Source organism: Propithecus coquereli, unplaced genomic scaffold (genome assembly GCF_000956105.1).
Source record: "Propithecus coquereli isolate 6110/MARCELLA unplaced genomic scaffold, Pcoq_1.0 Scaffold44, whole genome shotgun sequence".
Lineage (NCBI taxonomy): Eukaryota > Metazoa > Chordata > Mammalia > Primates > Indriidae > Propithecus > Propithecus coquereli.
The window spans coordinates 5,656,452-5,674,980 of record NW_012150174.1 but is presented as its reverse complement, the minus strand read 5'-3'; the positions used below and the strand labels follow the sequence as shown (position 1 = coordinate 5,674,980).

The window sequence follows — 18,529 nt, the reverse complement described above, 5'->3', positions numbered from 1 at the left end:
ACCCTGGGCATGATGGGTAGCGTAGGAGATTTGGCCAAAAGGTAGGATGGGCAGTGGTGAGAGACTAAACTGACAGAAGGGGGTGGAGGGGCTGCCGATATAACTAAGTAATCAGAGCCGGCCTTTCCACTGCTGTTCACCCGGCCTGGTACTTACATTATCTCATTTAATCCTCATCTGCTGTTACACCCACTAGAAGACAAGCTCCACAAGAGCAGGATGGTGTCTGTCTGGTCTGCTGCCCTATGCCCAGTGCCCAGCACAGTGTCTGACCCATGAAGGAACTCAATAAACATGTGTTTTACAGATAAACAACCAGCCTCAGAGAGAATAGCAATCTCCCCAAACTTGTACAACAGGTAAGCGGCAGAGCCGAGATTTGAACCCTCAGTCTGCCTATCCCACCACACTGCTCTTTAACTCCTGCTCCGTGAAGCCACAATAACAACTAAAAGGGAGTTTTCACAGTCAGGGAAACTTCTTTTACCCTGGGAAGCCTAGAAGAGGCCAGCCTGGCTGTGTGTGTGATCTCAGATTCCCAGTAGGGACACTTCTTTAGTGACAGCCGCAACACAAAATTCTCCTGTTATCTCCCAAGTCTCTCTCCAAACCTCCAACATGCGGGTTCTCAGGAATGAAAAGAGTTAAGCTTTTACAGCTTCTGAGAGCTGTTACTTTGCATTTAAATAGTGCCATTTAAGAAAGCAGCTTTCCCAGGAACCTTATTTGATACTAATGTGCTGAGCACCTTAAGGTACACTTACTTCTCCCCTGTTCGGGTCATTTGGAGCTTCATTACTTAATAATTTGAAAGCTTTTAATGGAAATCAGTTGCTAAAAGGAGATGATGAAATGTTGTTATATTTAAGGACCCAGGAAAACAGGCTGTCCGTGTAACACCTGGGTCAGAAGCTTCTTAGTGGGGAAAGAAAAGGAGATCTCAATGTGCAGTTGAATTCCCATTTCTTTTGAAACTGCCTTTGTTTTAAAGATATTCCTTGCCTGACAAAAACTAACAAGCGTTAAAATTGTCGAGTGAAGAACCCATCTGATGCCTTATGAATTCTACCCCTGCGATGGCTCTCTGTCCCTCTGCCCACCCTCCCGGCCACTTCCTTGGCTCCAAGCCCATCGGCTCTAGATGTCCCCTCTACTGCCCTCCACAAGCACGATGCCCACCCAAAGCCTTCATCACTCTCCAGTTGAGAAAACCATGGGAAACAGCCTTGGATGTGGCCTTTTCTCTTTTCTTTACATTTTTCTTTACCGGCAATATATTCACATGGTTTGAAATTCAAAAGACATACAAAGCTACATAGTGAAAAGTCTCATCCTTTTCCTTGCTCCCTGGTGACCCGGTTCCCTTCCCCTGAGGCAACCCATTTTTGTTACTTTCTTATATATCCTTCATGCAACTAGACACACACACACACAATTTTCTTTATCCTTACCATTTCTTTGCACAATGCTAGATGGGTTATTATACCCATAGATTACTATACAAACGGTACCTTGCTTTTTAAATTTAATATATCTTAGAGATACTCTCATTTGTGACATGGTTCTTTTAATGGTGAACCCAATGACTATATAGCAATGTAAAAAAAAAAGATACAACTATGTAACAAAGCAAATGAATATAGTAGCATTGCTATGATAGCTGCTGGGTAAGGATGGTGGGAGTACATGTAATTCTTTTTGCTTCTTTCTCTCTCTCTTCTCTCTCTCACTTCCTAAAACGTGGTTATGCTATTTTTTTAAATCCTGAAGACCTCACTTTAGTATGTAAGGTATATTTTCATTTTGGTAGAGTTCTTTCTGGGCCCTTTTCATATGCGTTAGCATCTACATCTTAAAATACTTGAGTCCCTTTATGGGTGAGGCCTTCCTCCACCACTCTATTTAAAATTGCAGCATCACTCCCTCTCCCTACCCCTGCCCTCCCTCTCACCCTTTCCTGTTTTATTTTCTCCGGAGAACCAGTCCCCAGTCGTCATCTGACACACCGTGTAACTGTTCATTTGCTTATGCCTGCCCGCCCCTATGGAATGAAAGCTCCCTGAGCACGGGGATGGGTGTCTCTTTTGTGCAGGGCTCTCTGGCTGGACGAGGAGCTCCACTGATCATTGCAGGACGAATGAGTCTTCGACACCAGCCCCCAGTAACCCAACCCCTATGCTCACACCAGTGACCTGCAGCTACCGTCCTCTGTCCTCCTCCTCCGCATTCTTGCGCCACTGCAGGGCCACCCCTCCCTCTCAGGTCTGGATCTCACCTCTGCCCCTCTTTTCAAGGACTCCACTCCAGCAAGTGCACCCCTGCCCCCTGCAATATCAATTTCTCTTCTGTATTGGATTACACCCTTTGACATACAAACTTGCCCTACTATCACTTATCTTTTAAAAAATAATCACGTGTCCGTCCTGCCACTGCCATTTTTCTCGACTCCACCTTGCAGCAAACTCCTCAAAAAGAGCCGCCTGGGCTTGCTAGCTCCACAGGCTCACCTTGTCTTTCCCCGAACCTGCTTCGGTTGTGTCTTCAGCAGTAACTAGCGGGGCAGCGGTGGCAGCAATGAGCAAGTAGTGGGGTGGGGGCTGTGTGGGGACAGTGTGGGGACAGTGTGGGGCAGGGGCAACACAGGGCTCTGGACAGACCCGGGGCAGGTCCTGGTGTCCTCCTGTCCCTCTGGCCATCCACCTTAGGCCCCTTGGCTCTCCCCCTTCCTCTTCTCTGCCTTCACTCACTGCCCAGGTGATCTATCCTGTGATTTTAACCACGACCTATATGCTGATGACCTTCAAGTTTCTATCTCCAGCCTCATATACCCCCTGCCTATGTGACACCTCCCTTGGCGTTATCCTTGACCCCTCTGGTCTGTACCCCACATCCAATCCACCAACAGATCCTGCCGGGGCTGCCTTTACATCACATCTGGCAACCCACACCTTCCGGCCCCTTCCATTGCTCTTCCCTGGTCCAGTGTCACGGACACTGCAGTGGCTTCCTGCCTGGGGCACCCGCTCCCCCCGCCCCGCTCCAGTTCACACTCCCACAGCAGCCCGCAGAGTCCTGCAAAGATGCAAATCAGATTGTATCACTCTTCTGCTCACGAACCCTCAGCCATGTCCCGGTCCCACCACACTCAGAGCAAGAGCCCCTAAGCCCCCTGGGAGGGCAGCTAAGGCCAGAGGCTTCCTCTAGCTTGTCATTAACTAATTGTTTAATTAACTAATTCATTATTCATCCCTTAAACGTTCCCTGCATACCTCTCAGAAGCCAGGCTGGTGCTAGGGATTTAGGAAGGACACAGTCCAGCTCCTGCTCTCACGCTGGCTTCTGGGATGGAAGGTGGGGATGGGGAGTCAGGGTCCGGGAGTGTCAAATGCTGTGCCTTTAAGACTACCAGAGGGGCTCCCAGGGGGCAGGGGTACTGCCCTTAAAGGGTGAGACACCTTCTGTCAGACCTGGCCTGGCTCATCCTCCTTGTGCTCTGGGCTGGGCGTCCTTGCAGCCCCCTCTGGTTCAAAGGCAGACAGCCCCTCCTGTTCAGACTTGGTGACATCTACATGATGTTGGAATATCTCCTGGCCTGGCTGCTTTTTTCCTTCTCTGCTCTGGCCTTGGCACCAAGGTTTTTCTCATTGCTGGAGATCAGATAGAAGGTGGGAAGTGGGCTGTGGAAGAGCTGGTGTGACAGGAGAGACAGACATGCCCCATCGGCCCCTTCTGCCTCCCTCGCTTGCCTGTTGGACTCAGAGGAGGAACAGACTTTCATGAGCATTTCAAAGAACATGATAAAAGTCCAGAAAATGAGGTTAAACCTGGGATTGGTGCTTGGGTCAGTCACCAACGGACAAGCTAAATGGATGCCGGTGGCCAGTGCAAGCCCAGGGAAGGTCGTGGGGTGGTGTGGGTGCTCCGAGCCGCCCCCCACCCCGGCAGGGACAGCCGTGGGAGGAAGGGCAGTGGGGCGGGCCCAGGCCAGCTCTGATGGGCCCTTCCTCTCTGGCTTCAGAAATGCCAAGCCGCTTCCACAAAACCATCTCAGGGGAAAATTGTTATCTACAGGCATTATGCAATTTTCCCATCGGAATTACAGGCTGTGTTTGAAAAGAAATAAAAAGAAATTGAATTTGAAATGCTTCTGTGCAAACGCATCATCTTCTTGTGGATCTGTTAATGGGCTTTGGGTACCTTCTCTGGTTTTGAAATAGCGGATCAGACAGCAGCTTGTGATGGCATCTGCTTCCCAGGGGACGAGGCATGGAATGGGCACTTTGAAAACAGCCAGGCAGGTGGCCCAGGTGCCCACCTGAGGCAGACTCAGAACCTGTGATCTCTGGCCACGTTTCCTGAAGTGGCGTCTGTGTGCTGGGCCTTGCCCTCCTCCCGCCGTGTGGAAGTGCCGGCATGGGTTTATGCTGGCGCCCTCCTGTCCTCCCAGGGCCACGAGCTCATGTCCAGGCCGGTTAGTAGCACGTCACACAGCTCTGGCTCCATCCTAGGACAGTGGCGTGCTGGGAGGCGGGGGCTCAGAGGACTCTGGCCCCTTCCTCATCACAGCCCCTCATTCACATGACGAATATTGATTGAGTGGGTTCCCAACACAGATCTAAACCCTAAAGGGGCAGCAGTGAGCAAAACAGACAAAACCCTCACCCTCCTGGAGCTCCCATTCTAGCATGGGGGTGGGAGGAGAAAGGTGATAAGAGTAAATTGGCAAAATGCACCGTAAATCAGACAGTGACAAACGTTGTGGAAAAAGACATGCAGCCCCGTGCCGAGGTGCGCATCTGTGATCCCAGCTACTCGGGAGGCCGAGGCAGGAGGATCGCTTGAGCCCAGGAGTTCACGACCAGCCTGGGCAACATAGTGACATGATGTTAAAAATAAATAAAATTTTAAAAAATAAGAGACATTCAGATAAAGGGAAGGAGGTGCTGAGTCAAGGAGAGGGCAGGGAGCTGCCATGGTCATCAAAGGCCTCACTGAACAGGTGACATTTGAGCAACGACCCTGAGCAGGCAAAGGAGTGAGTCTCTGGCACCTGGAAGAATCCCATTCCAGGACGGGGAATGGCAAGTGCAGAGTGTGCCTGGCATGTCTGAAGAAAAGTAAGAAGTCCAGGACCCTGGGACAAGGGGAGCCAGGGGAAGAGTCGTAAGAGATGAGATTATTGAGATCCTGGGGAGAAGAGGCAGATGAAGAAGGGGCTTGGGGACCAGGGCAAGGTCCCCATCCGCTGTGATGTGCAAAGCCAGGGGAGCATTTTGGCCAGAGGAGTGGCGTGATATGGCTGCCATGTGAAGAAGAGTCTGGAGGAGGGTGAGGGAGGCAGAGGGACCGGCTAGGAAGCGACGGCAGTGATCCAGATGAGGGGTGATGGCGGCTGGGAGCAGGACGACAGCAGGGCAGGTAGGTGATGAAAAGTGGTTGGATCATGAAGATATTTTAGAAGCAGAGTTGACAGGAAGCACAGATGGGTTGGTGTGGGGTAGAAGAGCGAGAGGCACCCAGGAAGCCAACTGGAAGTATGGCTTTGCCATTTATGGGATGCAAAGAACGAGAGAGGGCGGGTTTGAGGAGGGGAAGATCAGGAGTTTGGTTTCAGACACGTCGTTCAGTTTGAGACACCAACTGGACATCCAGATGAAATGTCGGGCAGTTGATACTACAGGTCTAGAAGTCGGAGGCCAGGTTGAGATAGACCATTAAACTTAGGTGTCATCGGTGTGTATATATAGTTGGTTTTTTAAGGCATGGGACGAAATGAAATCACCAAGAGGGTGTGGATAGAAAAGAGAAGACCAAACTTTCCAGCTCAGGGTTCTTCAAGGCTAGAGGAAGGTGAAGAGGCATCATCGAAGGGGGCTGAGAAGGAATAGCCAGTGAGGGGAGAAGAGAACGCGGAGGCAGCGAGTCCCGGTGCGAAGCAGAGAGCTTTCAAGGCAGCGGGAGTGATCAGCCATGCAGATGCTGCCGAGGGGTCGTGGGAGCTGAGGGCTGGGCGTGACCATTGGCTTTGGCACGAAGAGGTCACTGGTGACCTTGACGAGAGCCGTGAGTCTGCTCCCAGAGGAGAGGAGGGTCTCTGCTACCTCATCTGAGAAATGGGGACCGTCTGCCTGCCCACCTCAGAGGGCGGCAGTGCAGACCACATGATGTCATGGCCAAACTGTAAAGTGCCACCAAATAGGAGCTGTCTGCTTTTGTTTATGACCTGGTAAACCCAAAGCTTGTTGAAACGATGGGAGGCTACCCGCTGGGCACAATTGATTTTAAAGACGCTTATAGCCCTGTTAACACCTCATAAAATGCCTCATTTCCTGCTGCTCATCACTGGAACACTCACCCAGACATGAGAAAGTTACCTGCAGGGGTAGAAGCCATGAGAGTTGGTCTTTTTTTGTGAGTAGTAAGCGGGAATTCTGGGAAAGGGCAGAAGCAAATAATGGGGGCAAACAGTGCTCACTAGGGTCTCTGTGCAAGATTCCCGGCGCTGCCCTCCCAGGGGACCCCGGTGAGCCTGTGCCTCAAAGCAAGGGCTCCTTGGAGCAAACTGGCAACCAGGTCAGCTGTGCTCTTGCTGAAAAAGGAGCAAAATGGGGGGCAGAGGATGGAGAGGATGAATAGTCAGAGGAAGTGGAAAGAGAATGAGTTTTGGAGTCAGACCTGCCTGCATTGAAATCATGGTTCCTGTGTGCTCTTAGGCAAGCCACTTGACTTCTCTGAGCCTTGGTTTCCTCATCTGCAGTGCAGAGTATGGTAGCCATTTCCAAAGGTGTTTGTAAGAAACAAGCTGATGAACGAGGAAATGCACACCAGTGGGGGGCGTCTGCGTGCATGCATGTGTACCCTGCGTGTGCATTTGGTGTCACCAGACTTGCGTCTCTGTAGTAGCAGTTTCTCTCCAACTCAAAAAGCTGTGCCTACACCTCTTCATCAGAACAGGTTCTCAGGAAGCACTGACTTTCACAGTGCTGTCAGCACTGTCTGATAATCCTCCGAGTGTGGCTGTAATATCCAGGGCCCAGAGTAGGCTAGGACATGCCCTTCAGGGCAGCAGAAGTATGAGGGGTGGGCCCCGTTCTGCTGGGCCACAGCTTACCTTTCCAGCCCCTCCCCCTGGGTTCACAGGAGCGACAAGTGTGGCCTCTAGAGTCAGACTGAGGTTTAAATCCTAACTCAGCCATTGACTGACTGTGAAAGTAGTTTGGCCAAATGTGTTTCTGAGGATTAAAAAGTATATATCTACCTGTGTTGAAAGGATTAAATAAGATGCTATATATAAGGTAATTAGCAAGGTGCCTAGCACCTAAAAACAGTAAATAACTATTGTTTGATTATTGTTGTTGTTTCTACCTGTTTTGATTCCCTTCCCTCTCTCTCTGCTCACGGATTGCATCCCATTTTTGTTCCTAGAGGGAGGAGGCGTGGTGGGGGCACCAGGCCAGTTACCAGGCTGACTCTGACACTACAGGTCTGAGCTTTCTTGCTGCCAGGAACAAGGGGGCCTCAGGATGAGGAAACAGCCTGTGGTTCAGGACTGGGAGAGGAAGTCAAAAGGTCAGGAGCCAGGAAGGCGCAGGGACAGGGGAGGAGGCGAGGAGTGAGGCAGGGAGGAGCCGATGGACTCCAGCCTTCCCCAGTGGGCTCGGCTGAGATGCCCGGATCTCTCCCGGAGTGCAAGCGAGGGCCCATGTCGGGCAAGGGTGGTTCGGACGCCAGTCCCCAGCCCAACCCCAGACTCCCGTTCTTATTCTCTGCTCTGCTCAGACTTGGCATCTCCCGATGCTGATGTAATTTCTGCCTCTGGCTGTTCCAGGCCTGTTTTCACTCCACACAAACCCTCCTCCCTCGGGACCTGACCCAGCCTGTGCCTGTTCGGGGCTGTGCTATTCCCGCTTGGTACCAGTAGCTGCGAGGTGCAAGTGCAGCTGTGATGTCTCCACAGCATGTTGACCAAAAGCAAAGCAAAAGATGGATACGAGGGACCTGGAGTATCTTTGGGCTTTTTTATTTTAATTGGCACATCTTTGGAAAGTGTTAACGTCATCCCAACGAGGCATGAACTGGGACTGCTCTGAAATATTTTGTTTGAAAAGGGTCCTAGGGGAGATGTGAAAGGGCTCTAAGGACTCTCGAAAGTTCCTGTCTGTGCCTTAGAGACTTGTTAAAATAAGCTTTTCATTTAAGTCTGAAGTGTGGATTGCTTACTCTGAATTTAAGGCCTCATTCTTCAGAATGTGAAATGTCCAGTGCCCCCGTGGCCCCCTCCAGAGCTCACCAGCTCCATAAACCTCCCATCACACGCTCCCTGAGATGCAGAGCTCGACTTTAAATGAGGGGAATTTCTCCCGAGGCTCCTGTGGGTTTGAAGCTGCGACTGTGTGTTCCACGCTCTGTGCTCAAGGAGTGCAAGTCCCTCCATACCAACGTGGCTGAATGTTGGTAAGAATAAGAATGATAGCTAAAATTTATGGAGCACTTGCTATGTGCCAGGCACCGTATTAGCACGTTACATGAATTGTCATTGAGTGCCGCACGTGGTAGACTCTTTTAACCCCACTGCACAGCTGAGAAAACTACGAAAGGCCAAGAGATTTACTCGCCAAAAGACACAGAGCTAGTAAATGGTGCAGTCAGGATATGAACTCGGGTATGATTGTAGAGCTTGTACTCTCAACCATGCTACTTTAAGGCCTGCTGGATTAGTAAATATGAAAAAGACGGATAATATTCAGTGTGCCCAAAGTTGTGAGGATGTGGGTACATACATAGGAGCATAAATTGGCACAGATGTTCGGAGGGCAATTTGGCAGGCCCTACTACAGCTTTAAAGTAGCTTCATCATTTAATCATTCCTGGGAATCAATGACACAGAAACCCCTGGGTGTGTGAACCAAGAAATATGTACACTTGTCTTCATTATAGCACCATTTGTGGAAACAACCAAATATCCATGAATAACATCAGTTCGATAAATTAGAGAACATCCAGGCTATGGAACTCCATGCATACATCAAAAAGAACGGTATGGCTTTGCTTTTTCAACGATTTACTGGCGTCCATGAGCATTTGGATACAGCCATGAATAAGTCAGACTCTTTCTGATCCTGTAGAACCTAGGTTCTAGCAGAGAATTTTGGTGCTTCGACAAAAATATTTAGCTTTTTAAATAAATGTTCCCAAATGCTCTTGCTCTCTTATTTCATTGACGAATACAAACAATCACAGAAGGAACCGTAAGCTATTGAGCATGCAGATGTTGTATAACCACTGGATGAAACGATTTACAGCAAGAAGCTCTGGTGCCCACATGTATGGACCCACCATCCTTGGAGCCTTCATAGATCCAAAAAAAATACACATGGAATTTCGTCACCATAAACAAACACAAATGGAGAGTCCAAACTATTTTTGTTGGGTTGTATACTGCAAAAGCAAAATCAATATGTTGTTAGTTGGGACTCAAAGCCATCATTTAATTGCAAAGCAAGATGAATCTGCAGGACCAGCTAACTTGGTGGCCACCTTAACTCCATCCATAGTGATTTTATTTTTTAGTGAAGTATAAGAAGCGCAGAAAGGCAAAGGATTGTCATCAAACAGTATCTCATTTCTCGAATCTCATATCTTGGATTTATTTTTTGTAAGTCTTGACCTGGCTTGCCATAATTTAAAAATCTCTAACACTTTAAAAATCAAAATATGGAGACCTTTGATATATATAGTAAATACCATATATAGTATATAATATGCACTGATGGAAAACTTCCCGTGATATAGTATTAAGGAAAAATTTTAAAGTCGTGGTACAGAACAAGATATTCAGTATGATGTAATTTTTGTGGGAAAAGCTGTATATAATGTCCACATAGTTACCTGTGCATAGGAAAAGGCCTGGAAAAACACATACCAAACTGTAATATTCTGGAGAAGGAAATGGGGACAGACAGGGGAGATGCTGAAGTAAAATGTGCCCAACGTTTACATTGTGTGCTTCCATGATGCTAAAATTTTCTATAATAAGTATGTATTATTCTGGAATTAAAAGTCAAAGGAGAAAAAAATAGACCAGAAGCTAGATGATGAGGACGTTGCAAGCAAAACTGAGGAAGTAAGAAATTGTCATGGACCTGGTGGGGAGCCCTTGGCAGGGAACGGGTGTGGTCATACTTGCAGCAAATGGGGGTGGCCTGGGGGAGGCAGGAGGCCTCCAGCCTGACAGTTGTGGGGGCTGCAGAGGGAGGGAGCTGGGGATGCCCCGTGTCTGGCTCAGGCAGCTGGTGGATGTGCCTTTAGCCTAGATGGGACCGCTGGAGGGGTGCAGGGGTCTGGGGTCAGATGAATGGCACATATATGGGCCTCTGAGATGACCACAGGAAAACCAGGTCTTGGGAGACACAGAGCTGGTGTCCAGGAGATAAACAGGTCTTGTTCCATATGTGATTTCATGATAAACAGCTTCTCTCATTCAACAGATATTTATTAGGAATGAGTGAGGGACACACTGTAAACAAATAAACAAATCTTCCATGAGAAATACAGCCACTTCCCTGCACCCGTATAAATGTGGGGTGTCTATGCATTTGAAGATTCTTGCTTCTGACCAAAAGAGGGCACCCCAGAGAACCTGAGGTCAGGAAGAGGCCATGACTGAGTGGGTTGCCTGTGTGGCTTGTCCTGGGGGCCCTTCGCCCTCACCCAGGGCCATCTGTAGGAGTCCAGGCCAAGCTGGGTCTGGCCAAGCTCCTGCGTCTCTAAGGCCCACCACCCAACGACCCCTTCCCCCAGGTGGTAGACAAGCAGCTCTGGACCAGAAAGATTTTTATAACCTTTGGGCCTGAGCCTGGGAGGCAGCTCTGGCCTCCTTCCTCCAGTGTCCTCAGGGTTGTGGGATTCTCTGGGCAAGGTGCCCAACCAAGGAGAAGGTCACCCATTCATCCTAATTATGTCCTAGACGCCTACTGCCAGGCACAGCTCTCAGGACTGGGGCATAGCTGTGAGCCAGCCAACAAAGTCTCTGCCCCCCTGGCACTCAGGGATCTGTTCAGTTGGCAACAAAGCTCTTCCTTCCCCAGCTGGTGACATTCTGGAGTTTTCTATGCACAATGGACTATTGTGTCTGAGAACTGCGGGCCAGGGCAAGGAGAGCCCCAGGGCCAGCTGACTCCACTCTGGGGAAAGTCCTCCACTAAAGCTGAATTTGGACCTGCAGGGGCCTTAAGCCTTGCAAAGATCATGCTACCTCTCTCACCCACCCCAGTGCATAATTGAGAACAAAAACCTAACAAACCACAAAGTTGAGCAAGATCAACAAAGTTCTGATTTTTGCCCTACAATGACCATTTAATGTTTTCCTCCAAAATGTTATCAAATTCTTCCTCAAAAAATTATTTTAGGTTCCCCAGGTATTAGTGGTGTTCTACACACCATCCAAAGCAACATAGAGCAGAATAACCAGCGTAGCACAGTGAGTGTGGGGCTTCAGCTTCCTTCTGGCCTCAGCTTCCTTCCGGCCTCCCCGTCCAAGGGAACCAGGTCTAGTGCATGGGTCTTGCCAGCAGGAGAGGCCTCAGGGTGGCAGTCCTCGGGGTCGTGTGTTGGTTATGTGGGTTCCTGCTGACCCAGCTGGCCTGGGGCAGGCCCCGTCAGTGCCTGAACACAAAGCACATGACTTGGGCCTCCAGGCTGGACACGGCATGGGAGTCCGGCCAACCAAGGCAGAGTCCAGGTCAGAGCTCTGGCTCCAGTAGGGACCTCTGGCTCCAGAGCTCAACTGGAAAGCAAAGCTGTGGCTGCTCAGTGGGCCACCAGCGTCCAGAACATGCTGGGCATGCTGGATACTCTGTCCTACCTCCTGGTATTGCTGTGGCCCCAGGGTTCCCCAGCCCAGGGCGAGATGGCTCCACATGTGAGCTGGTAGAAATTCAACAGCAGGTGAAGAGTGGGATGAACAGTGCCACTATGTCAAAGCCCTGTTTTTCCCATGGACCTAGCTCTGTTCACTAAATATCTGTGGTCCTTTTTTGCAGAGTGATGAGGTCCTCACCGTCATCAAAGCCAAAGCCCAATGGCCAGCCTGGCAGCCTCTCAACGTGTAAGTAGCACACAGACCTGGCCTGTCCTACCCCATCCTAGCCTCGTACTTGAAGCCACTTACCTAATGACCACCATGTACCGGTCATGTCATTAAAGCCGGTAACACCTCTCAGGTGAACAAGCAGGTGTGGTGCTGCCCACATGTGGCGCATCACAAGCGCCTCTGTCTCCTCAGGAATGCAAGCTTGGTCTCTGTTTTACTCCAATGGCTTCGATAACACAAAGGACACAACTCAGACATGAAGATTAACGATTTTGTGTTCACTCAATGTCTCAGCCGCGAAGGACTGAACATCTCTTGGCCCTCAGAGCACACAGGTGTACTCACTCTAAGCAGGTCTGGCTCATGGAAGGCCAGATTGACCCCAGGTCCCATTCTCAGTGCCATCTCTTTTCTCTCTACTCTGTCCCTTGGAGCTTTCATCTGTCCTTGAGTCCCTGGTGACCTGGGTATGCTGGCAGTTCCCAGAACTACCACTCCCCCAGAGGGATGAATGGATAGACAGATAAAGGAACATATCTATTGGGTTTTGGACACCTCTCCATGGATGGCCCACATAGACCCAACTCATCACATCCAAAAGGGAATCCCATCGCCTTCGCACAAACGTGCTGTCCTCCATGTGGAGAGACATCAAAAGTGCAGGGAGTCACCAAGTCCTGTGGATTCTACCTCCATAATAGCTCACAGACCAGTCCTTACTGGCCTCTCCCCCCCATGAGTTCAAGCCAACCACCCATTCTCACCCAGATGACTTCACCTCTTCCCTTTGCTTTAGCCCCCCTGCCCCAAAATCTGATTCCTCAGCCATACTGCTACCAGAGTGATCTTCTGTGAATCCAAATCTGTCGTGTCCTCCCCTTTTTAATGCCCCCATGGCTCCCTTAGCCCCCCGGATCAGGTCCACACCCCTTTGTTTAGCTTGTCAGGCCACAGTGGGCAAAGCACACGTCAGGCCTCCGCTCCTGTGGCCCCCGCCTTGCACCTCACTCTGACAACCAGGAACGCTGTGCAGTTCCTGAACAAGCCATGATTTCCACTCATCCTTTATGGATGCAAGGCCCAGAGCAGACAAAGTTCCCAATGGCCCACAAGAAAATGGTGCATGAAAAATTCTTGGCTAGCCTCTCCATGAAGTAGCCTACATCCATTAGCCATGGTGTCGATGGAGATAGCAACAACACGGGATGTGCGAGGGACTGCTTGACGGGAGAACAGGAAAACTGGAGTGACAGGAAGGGAAGTGCAGACATCTGAAGGAAGACTCCCCAGGATGGGGCAGCAGGAGCTGAGACCAGGGACACTATGGCCAGGCACCCCATGCCTGCCGCTTAACCGGTTTTCAGCAAACTAATGGTGCATCCCCCGCTATGTGCCAGCCCTATGTATTAATGCACGGTTCCCGCTCTTTGGGACACCCAGCCAAGAGGGGAGACAGACAATAACAGAGTTTTGCCACCCTAGGTCTGCCCTTTGTACAAGTCCAGGTGACACTGTATATACCAAATATGTAAAATATAATGTTATCATGGTAGCCCTGTATGCTGCAAGGGGATAAATGTTGGGATGAGACTATGAGTAGCTCTGGAACCCCAGAGAAGGGGCATAACCCAGTCTAGGGTGGAGGAAAGATTGGTGAAGGCTTCATGCAGGAGGTGCATGGGGCTGAGTCTGGAAGGACGCTCCCGGCCTGGGTGGAGCTGAGGCCCCAGGTGGAAGGCTGAGGAGGGATAGAGAGGCCAGCACTTGCACAGCTGACCGAGGGCAGGCCAGCTGGCTGCATGGGGGCCTTTCTAGCCACTGTGATCTCTGAGCCTTGCCCTGGATCTTCTCTGAGGAGAAGGCAATAGAAAACCCACCCACTCAGGAAATGCCTTTCACTCCAATGAGAAGCAACCGGAGTCAGGGCCCGCTGCCCGGAGCTCTCTCCTGACAGGTGGCATTTGCCTGTCTCATCCCCGTCCTACCAAAAAACACTGATATGAATTCACAAAGGTCTTCGGCCCCCTTTGCATAAGTAACATCAATTAGCCATCAGGTCACCCTGCATCCTGTCTTCTCAGCCTCTTTCTTCAGCTTCTCCCAGTTTCCAGGCTCCCAGAAACTGTATGTGAAGAACCCCTCACCTGTGGTGCTCTAAGTGGCCAGGGGCTCAAAGGCAGGCAAGGCATGGGGCCGTCTGGGCCACAGAGCCCTGTGGATGCCAATTTTAATACTGCTAAGGAATCCTTATACCAGTTTTCCCTTGAGAAGCCTGGGTTTAGAAAGATGGAAACCACAAAGCAAGGTGTATTTAAGGAAGGAGGAAGGGAGAGAGAAAAGAAAAGAGAGAGAGACCCTTTTACCTTTAGCATCTACTCTGTACCCAAGTACCCTAGGAGGCACTTACATTTGTTATCCCACTTAATCCTCATAATAATCCTATGAGGTTGGCATTGCAATGCCCATTTTACCAGTAATGAAACTGAGACTCAGAGGTTATATGGCGGGTCCAGCATCTCATGTAGCTCCATCAAAGATGGAACTATAATTCCAGCCACACTCCACTGACTCGAATGCCTGTGCTTTTCACTCAATCCCTTCAATTAAGTAACAATTCATTCATTTTCCCATTTTTTTTTTTTTTTTTTGAGACAGAGTCTCACTCTTTTGCCCAGGCTAGAGTGCCGTGGTGTCAGCCTAGCTCACATCAACCTCAAACTCCTGGGCTCAAGCAATCCTCCTGCCTCAGCCTCCCGAGTAGCTGGGACTACAGGCATGCACCACCATGCCTGGCTAATTTTTTCTATATATTTTTAGTTGTCCGATTAATTTCTTTCTATTTTTAGTAGAGACGGGGTCTCGCTCTTGCTCAGGCTGGTTTCGAACTCCTGAGCTCAAACAATCCGCCCGCCTCGGCCTCCCAGCATTTTCCCATTTTTTAATTAATCAAGACATGTATAACTGCCAGTCAGGCTTCTGATCAGCATAAAATTAACAGTGTGACCACACCAAATTGTCTGACTCCTGCTCCAAAACAAAATAAAATCTTGACTTTCACTTATCATGTATCCTTCTACGAAAGATGACAAACATTTCATTGACTCAACAAATACTTACTGAGGGTCTCCAAAGAAAAGTTCCGTGAAAGGTGATTAGAGACACTGTGATGAGCACAGCAGAGTTGCTCACGGAGGTTACAGTTTAGTGGGGAGAGACATTTACTGAATGATCACACAGATAAATGTGACATGTCTAGGAAGGAAAGGCGTAAGTTGCCATGAGAGTGTGCAAAGGGAACCCTGATGCAGCCTGGGGGTCAGAGACAACTTCCCCAAGGAAATGGCAATGGAGCAAAGATCTAAGGAATCAGTAGGAGTTAACTAGGTAAAGAAGCAAAGCAAGGGGAGAACATTCTAGAAAATCTAGAGAGACTATCGTGTGCAAAGGCCCTGTATGAGGAGAGAATAGAGTATATTTAAGGCACTAAAAGGCTTTGGTCTAACTGGATCCAGATATCAAAGATGAACTTGGTGTGGGGCCAAGCCATGCTACATTTCAAATTTGGATTTTTACATTAAAAGTAATGGGAAATTATTGAAGGGTTTCAAGTAGAAAGATGAAACAATCAGATTTGCATTAAAAAAAAAAACACCAATAACAACACTCTGGCCCCCATGTGAAAGGGTAGATGAGGCAAGCTCAGCGAGGAGGCGATTGCAGAGAGCCAGGAGAGAATGAACTGTCACCTCCACTAGGATGGTGGTGGTGGTGGGAAGGGAGAGAGGGGCAGGGTTGTGAGAGAGGTACAGGAGGCGAAACTGACAGGCTGTGGTGACAGGGTGAATAAGGAGGGGGAGGGAGGCTGAGCTGTCAAGATGCCTCCCACGTGTCTGGCTGGCAGCGCAAAGGAGTTGATCGAGCCACTCATAAGAATGAGAATATTGGATGAAGTTGATGGGAAAGGTCATGAGGTCAGTTCTGAATGTGTTAGGTTGTTAAGATCTATTCAAGACCTGCAGTCAGAGGTGTCAAGGGCACAGGTAGCTACACAGCTCTGAGACTCAGGGCAAGGACTCTGCGCTGAGATATAAACTTGGGAGTCACCAAGAAACGGGAGACAGTCAATGCCAAGGGCAGGGATGAGAGGGAGTCTAGAAACCAGAGTCGGGCTTAAGACTGAGTGCCGGAAAGCTCCCCATTTAATGCTAAGGAGGATTTGCCTGCAGTGGAAACAGAAAAGGAGTAGGAAGGAAATCGGGAAGGAAGTTTGGTATCCGAAGCCAAGGGAAGAAAGGAGTCAACAAGCGTGGTCAGCGGTGCCCAGTGCAGCCGAGAGATCAAATGAGATCAGGGCTGCCAAATGCTCTTTGGATTCATCGCCGTGAAGGTCATCAGTGACCTTACTGAGAATCCTTTCTGCTGAGGGATGTCGGGGGAGAACAGGCCAGAGTGGGTGAAATGTGATCAGAAATGAGGTTATGGAGTCAGCAAATACAGACAACTCTTCTGTGAAGTTTGCTGTGCAAGAGGAGAAGCTGGCAGTAGCTCCGAGAGAATGAAAGAGTCAGTGGAGCTTTTGTGATTTCTTTTTTAAAAAGGGAGACAGATTTTCTGAAAAATTGAAAGGAATACTTTGGTACACCTTCCCACACTTTATCCATCCCTCAAACTTCCTGAGACCCAAGTAGCCCAAAATTAGTTGATGGCAAACACTCAGACCTCCCAAACACCCACAACCTCTCCACTCGGTGCTACCGGCTTGTTAAGGGAAAGGAATTTTCCTTTGATATTCCCATACCCCGGTCTCCCTTTCCTCTTCCAGATCTCATTAGGAAGTCAAATTAGGAAGCCTACATGCAGCCACGTTTTGTTTTGCAGCAACGGCCCTGCCCCTCTTCTCCGAGCCTGCCTGATTGAGGTTAATGGGATTCCAGCCTCCCTCGGCCCAGTGGAAAGCCAGGGTGACCTACTTTGCAAGGTCCTGCCCGTTGAAACTGACTTGTTTTTCAATGATCTTCATCTTTATCCCCAGGACCACTTCTCAAAGGACAGCCATGAATGAACACATTAGCTGCTGACTTGTTTAGCTCAATAAATCAAGCTGCGGCTCCGACAGCCTGGAGTGCAGGTAGAGACGGGGAAGACAGATTCTGAGCGAGACCCACATCCTTCACTAGTTTCTCCGGCGCCTAAGTAGCAAATGCCCAGGTTTCCTGCAAATCAGTTCTGAATTCACATCAACCAGTTCCTCCAGTTTCATCTGAATGCTAGGAATTACTTACATGGAACTTTTAAAAATAATTATTTCCTTTCCTATCAGGAATGCTGCAAAGGACTGTCATCCCCTTAAATTATTCCCAGCCACTCTGCTTAATTAATACTGATGAGGCCAGTGGAGCAGAGACATGGTCACCCTCTCCAGAAATCCAAAGCCTCAGTTCTCCAAGAGGCCAGAGGCATCTTTCTCTTAAATCAGGGCCGGAAGTTTCAGAGCCCTCCCTGTCGCCGAAACACTTGCGCAGGTCTGTGGACGTCCTCAGGATTGTCTTCTAAAGGAAGACAGGCCTTGGACTAGAGGAGCAGGTGGCAGAACTAAGCCTCCAGATGGACCTGGAGTCCTAGATGCCTCCTGGTTTTCTGGACGATGCAGGAACCTCACTCAAACCTTTCTCCACGCACCTGGAACTTCAGCCTAGTGACGGTCTTGGGCGCCCCCTTGTGGCTGGATTGAGTTCCTGCAACTTCGAAAACGAGGATTATTATAAATATTAATATTTACATGATGAAAGACAGCACGCTCCGAATGAGTGGTTTAGGAAACCCCCCTGAGTCTCGCTGGTGTGGATCTGTAGTTTAGAAGGGGATAATAAGTCTCTAGAAGGAGTATAAAAATCCTTTTTTACCTCTTGTGGTGTTTTGAGAAGTTTTCTTTGGAAAAGCCAAGTGAGAAGGAAATCAATCTTTACCAAGCCCTATTATGTATTGGTCACTATGATAAGCAATTTCCTCACAATGAAACTTTGGGGTAGGTATGAGGATGCACCCATTTTTAAGATGTAGTGACCACAAAGAGAGATGAGGTAAAAACCCCTGTCACATAGCTAATAAATATAAGTGATGGGATCCAAGATTCTAATCTAGCTCTGTCTCAGTGACCTGGTTTCTTCCCTACACGTCATGCTGCCTCTCGGAATATAAAAAGAGGAAACCTTTCTCTATGTTTTCCTTTGTTTTTTTTCATTTTTCTGAAATGGAATTGTTCATTTATTTAGTGGGACTGCGGCCTTTCTCTCACAGATTTGGATCAGCTCTGTAAACAGTATTGATGTTAACACTTGTCAGTCACACCTCATGGAGACATTTTATTTTTCTCTCCAATTAAGTACTATTATTTTCATTATACAGATGTTTTTTAATTGATGTATAATTCAATTAATT

At 48.9% G+C, this 18,529-nt stretch overlaps 1 protein-coding gene across 1 annotated transcript in view; it reads left to right on the top strand.

The window, feature by feature from the left end:
* Positions 1-18,529, top strand: part of SPON1 (spondin 1, extracellular matrix protein) — a 247,204-nt gene that overhangs the window by 211,609 nt on the left and 17,066 nt on the right. Inside the window, exon 7 of the mRNA XM_012654385.1 lies at positions 12,042-12,106. Within this exon, the coding sequence (XP_012509839.1) occupies positions 12,042-12,106 (65 nt within the window). The remainder of the gene's footprint in view (positions 1-12,041; positions 12,107-18,529) is intronic.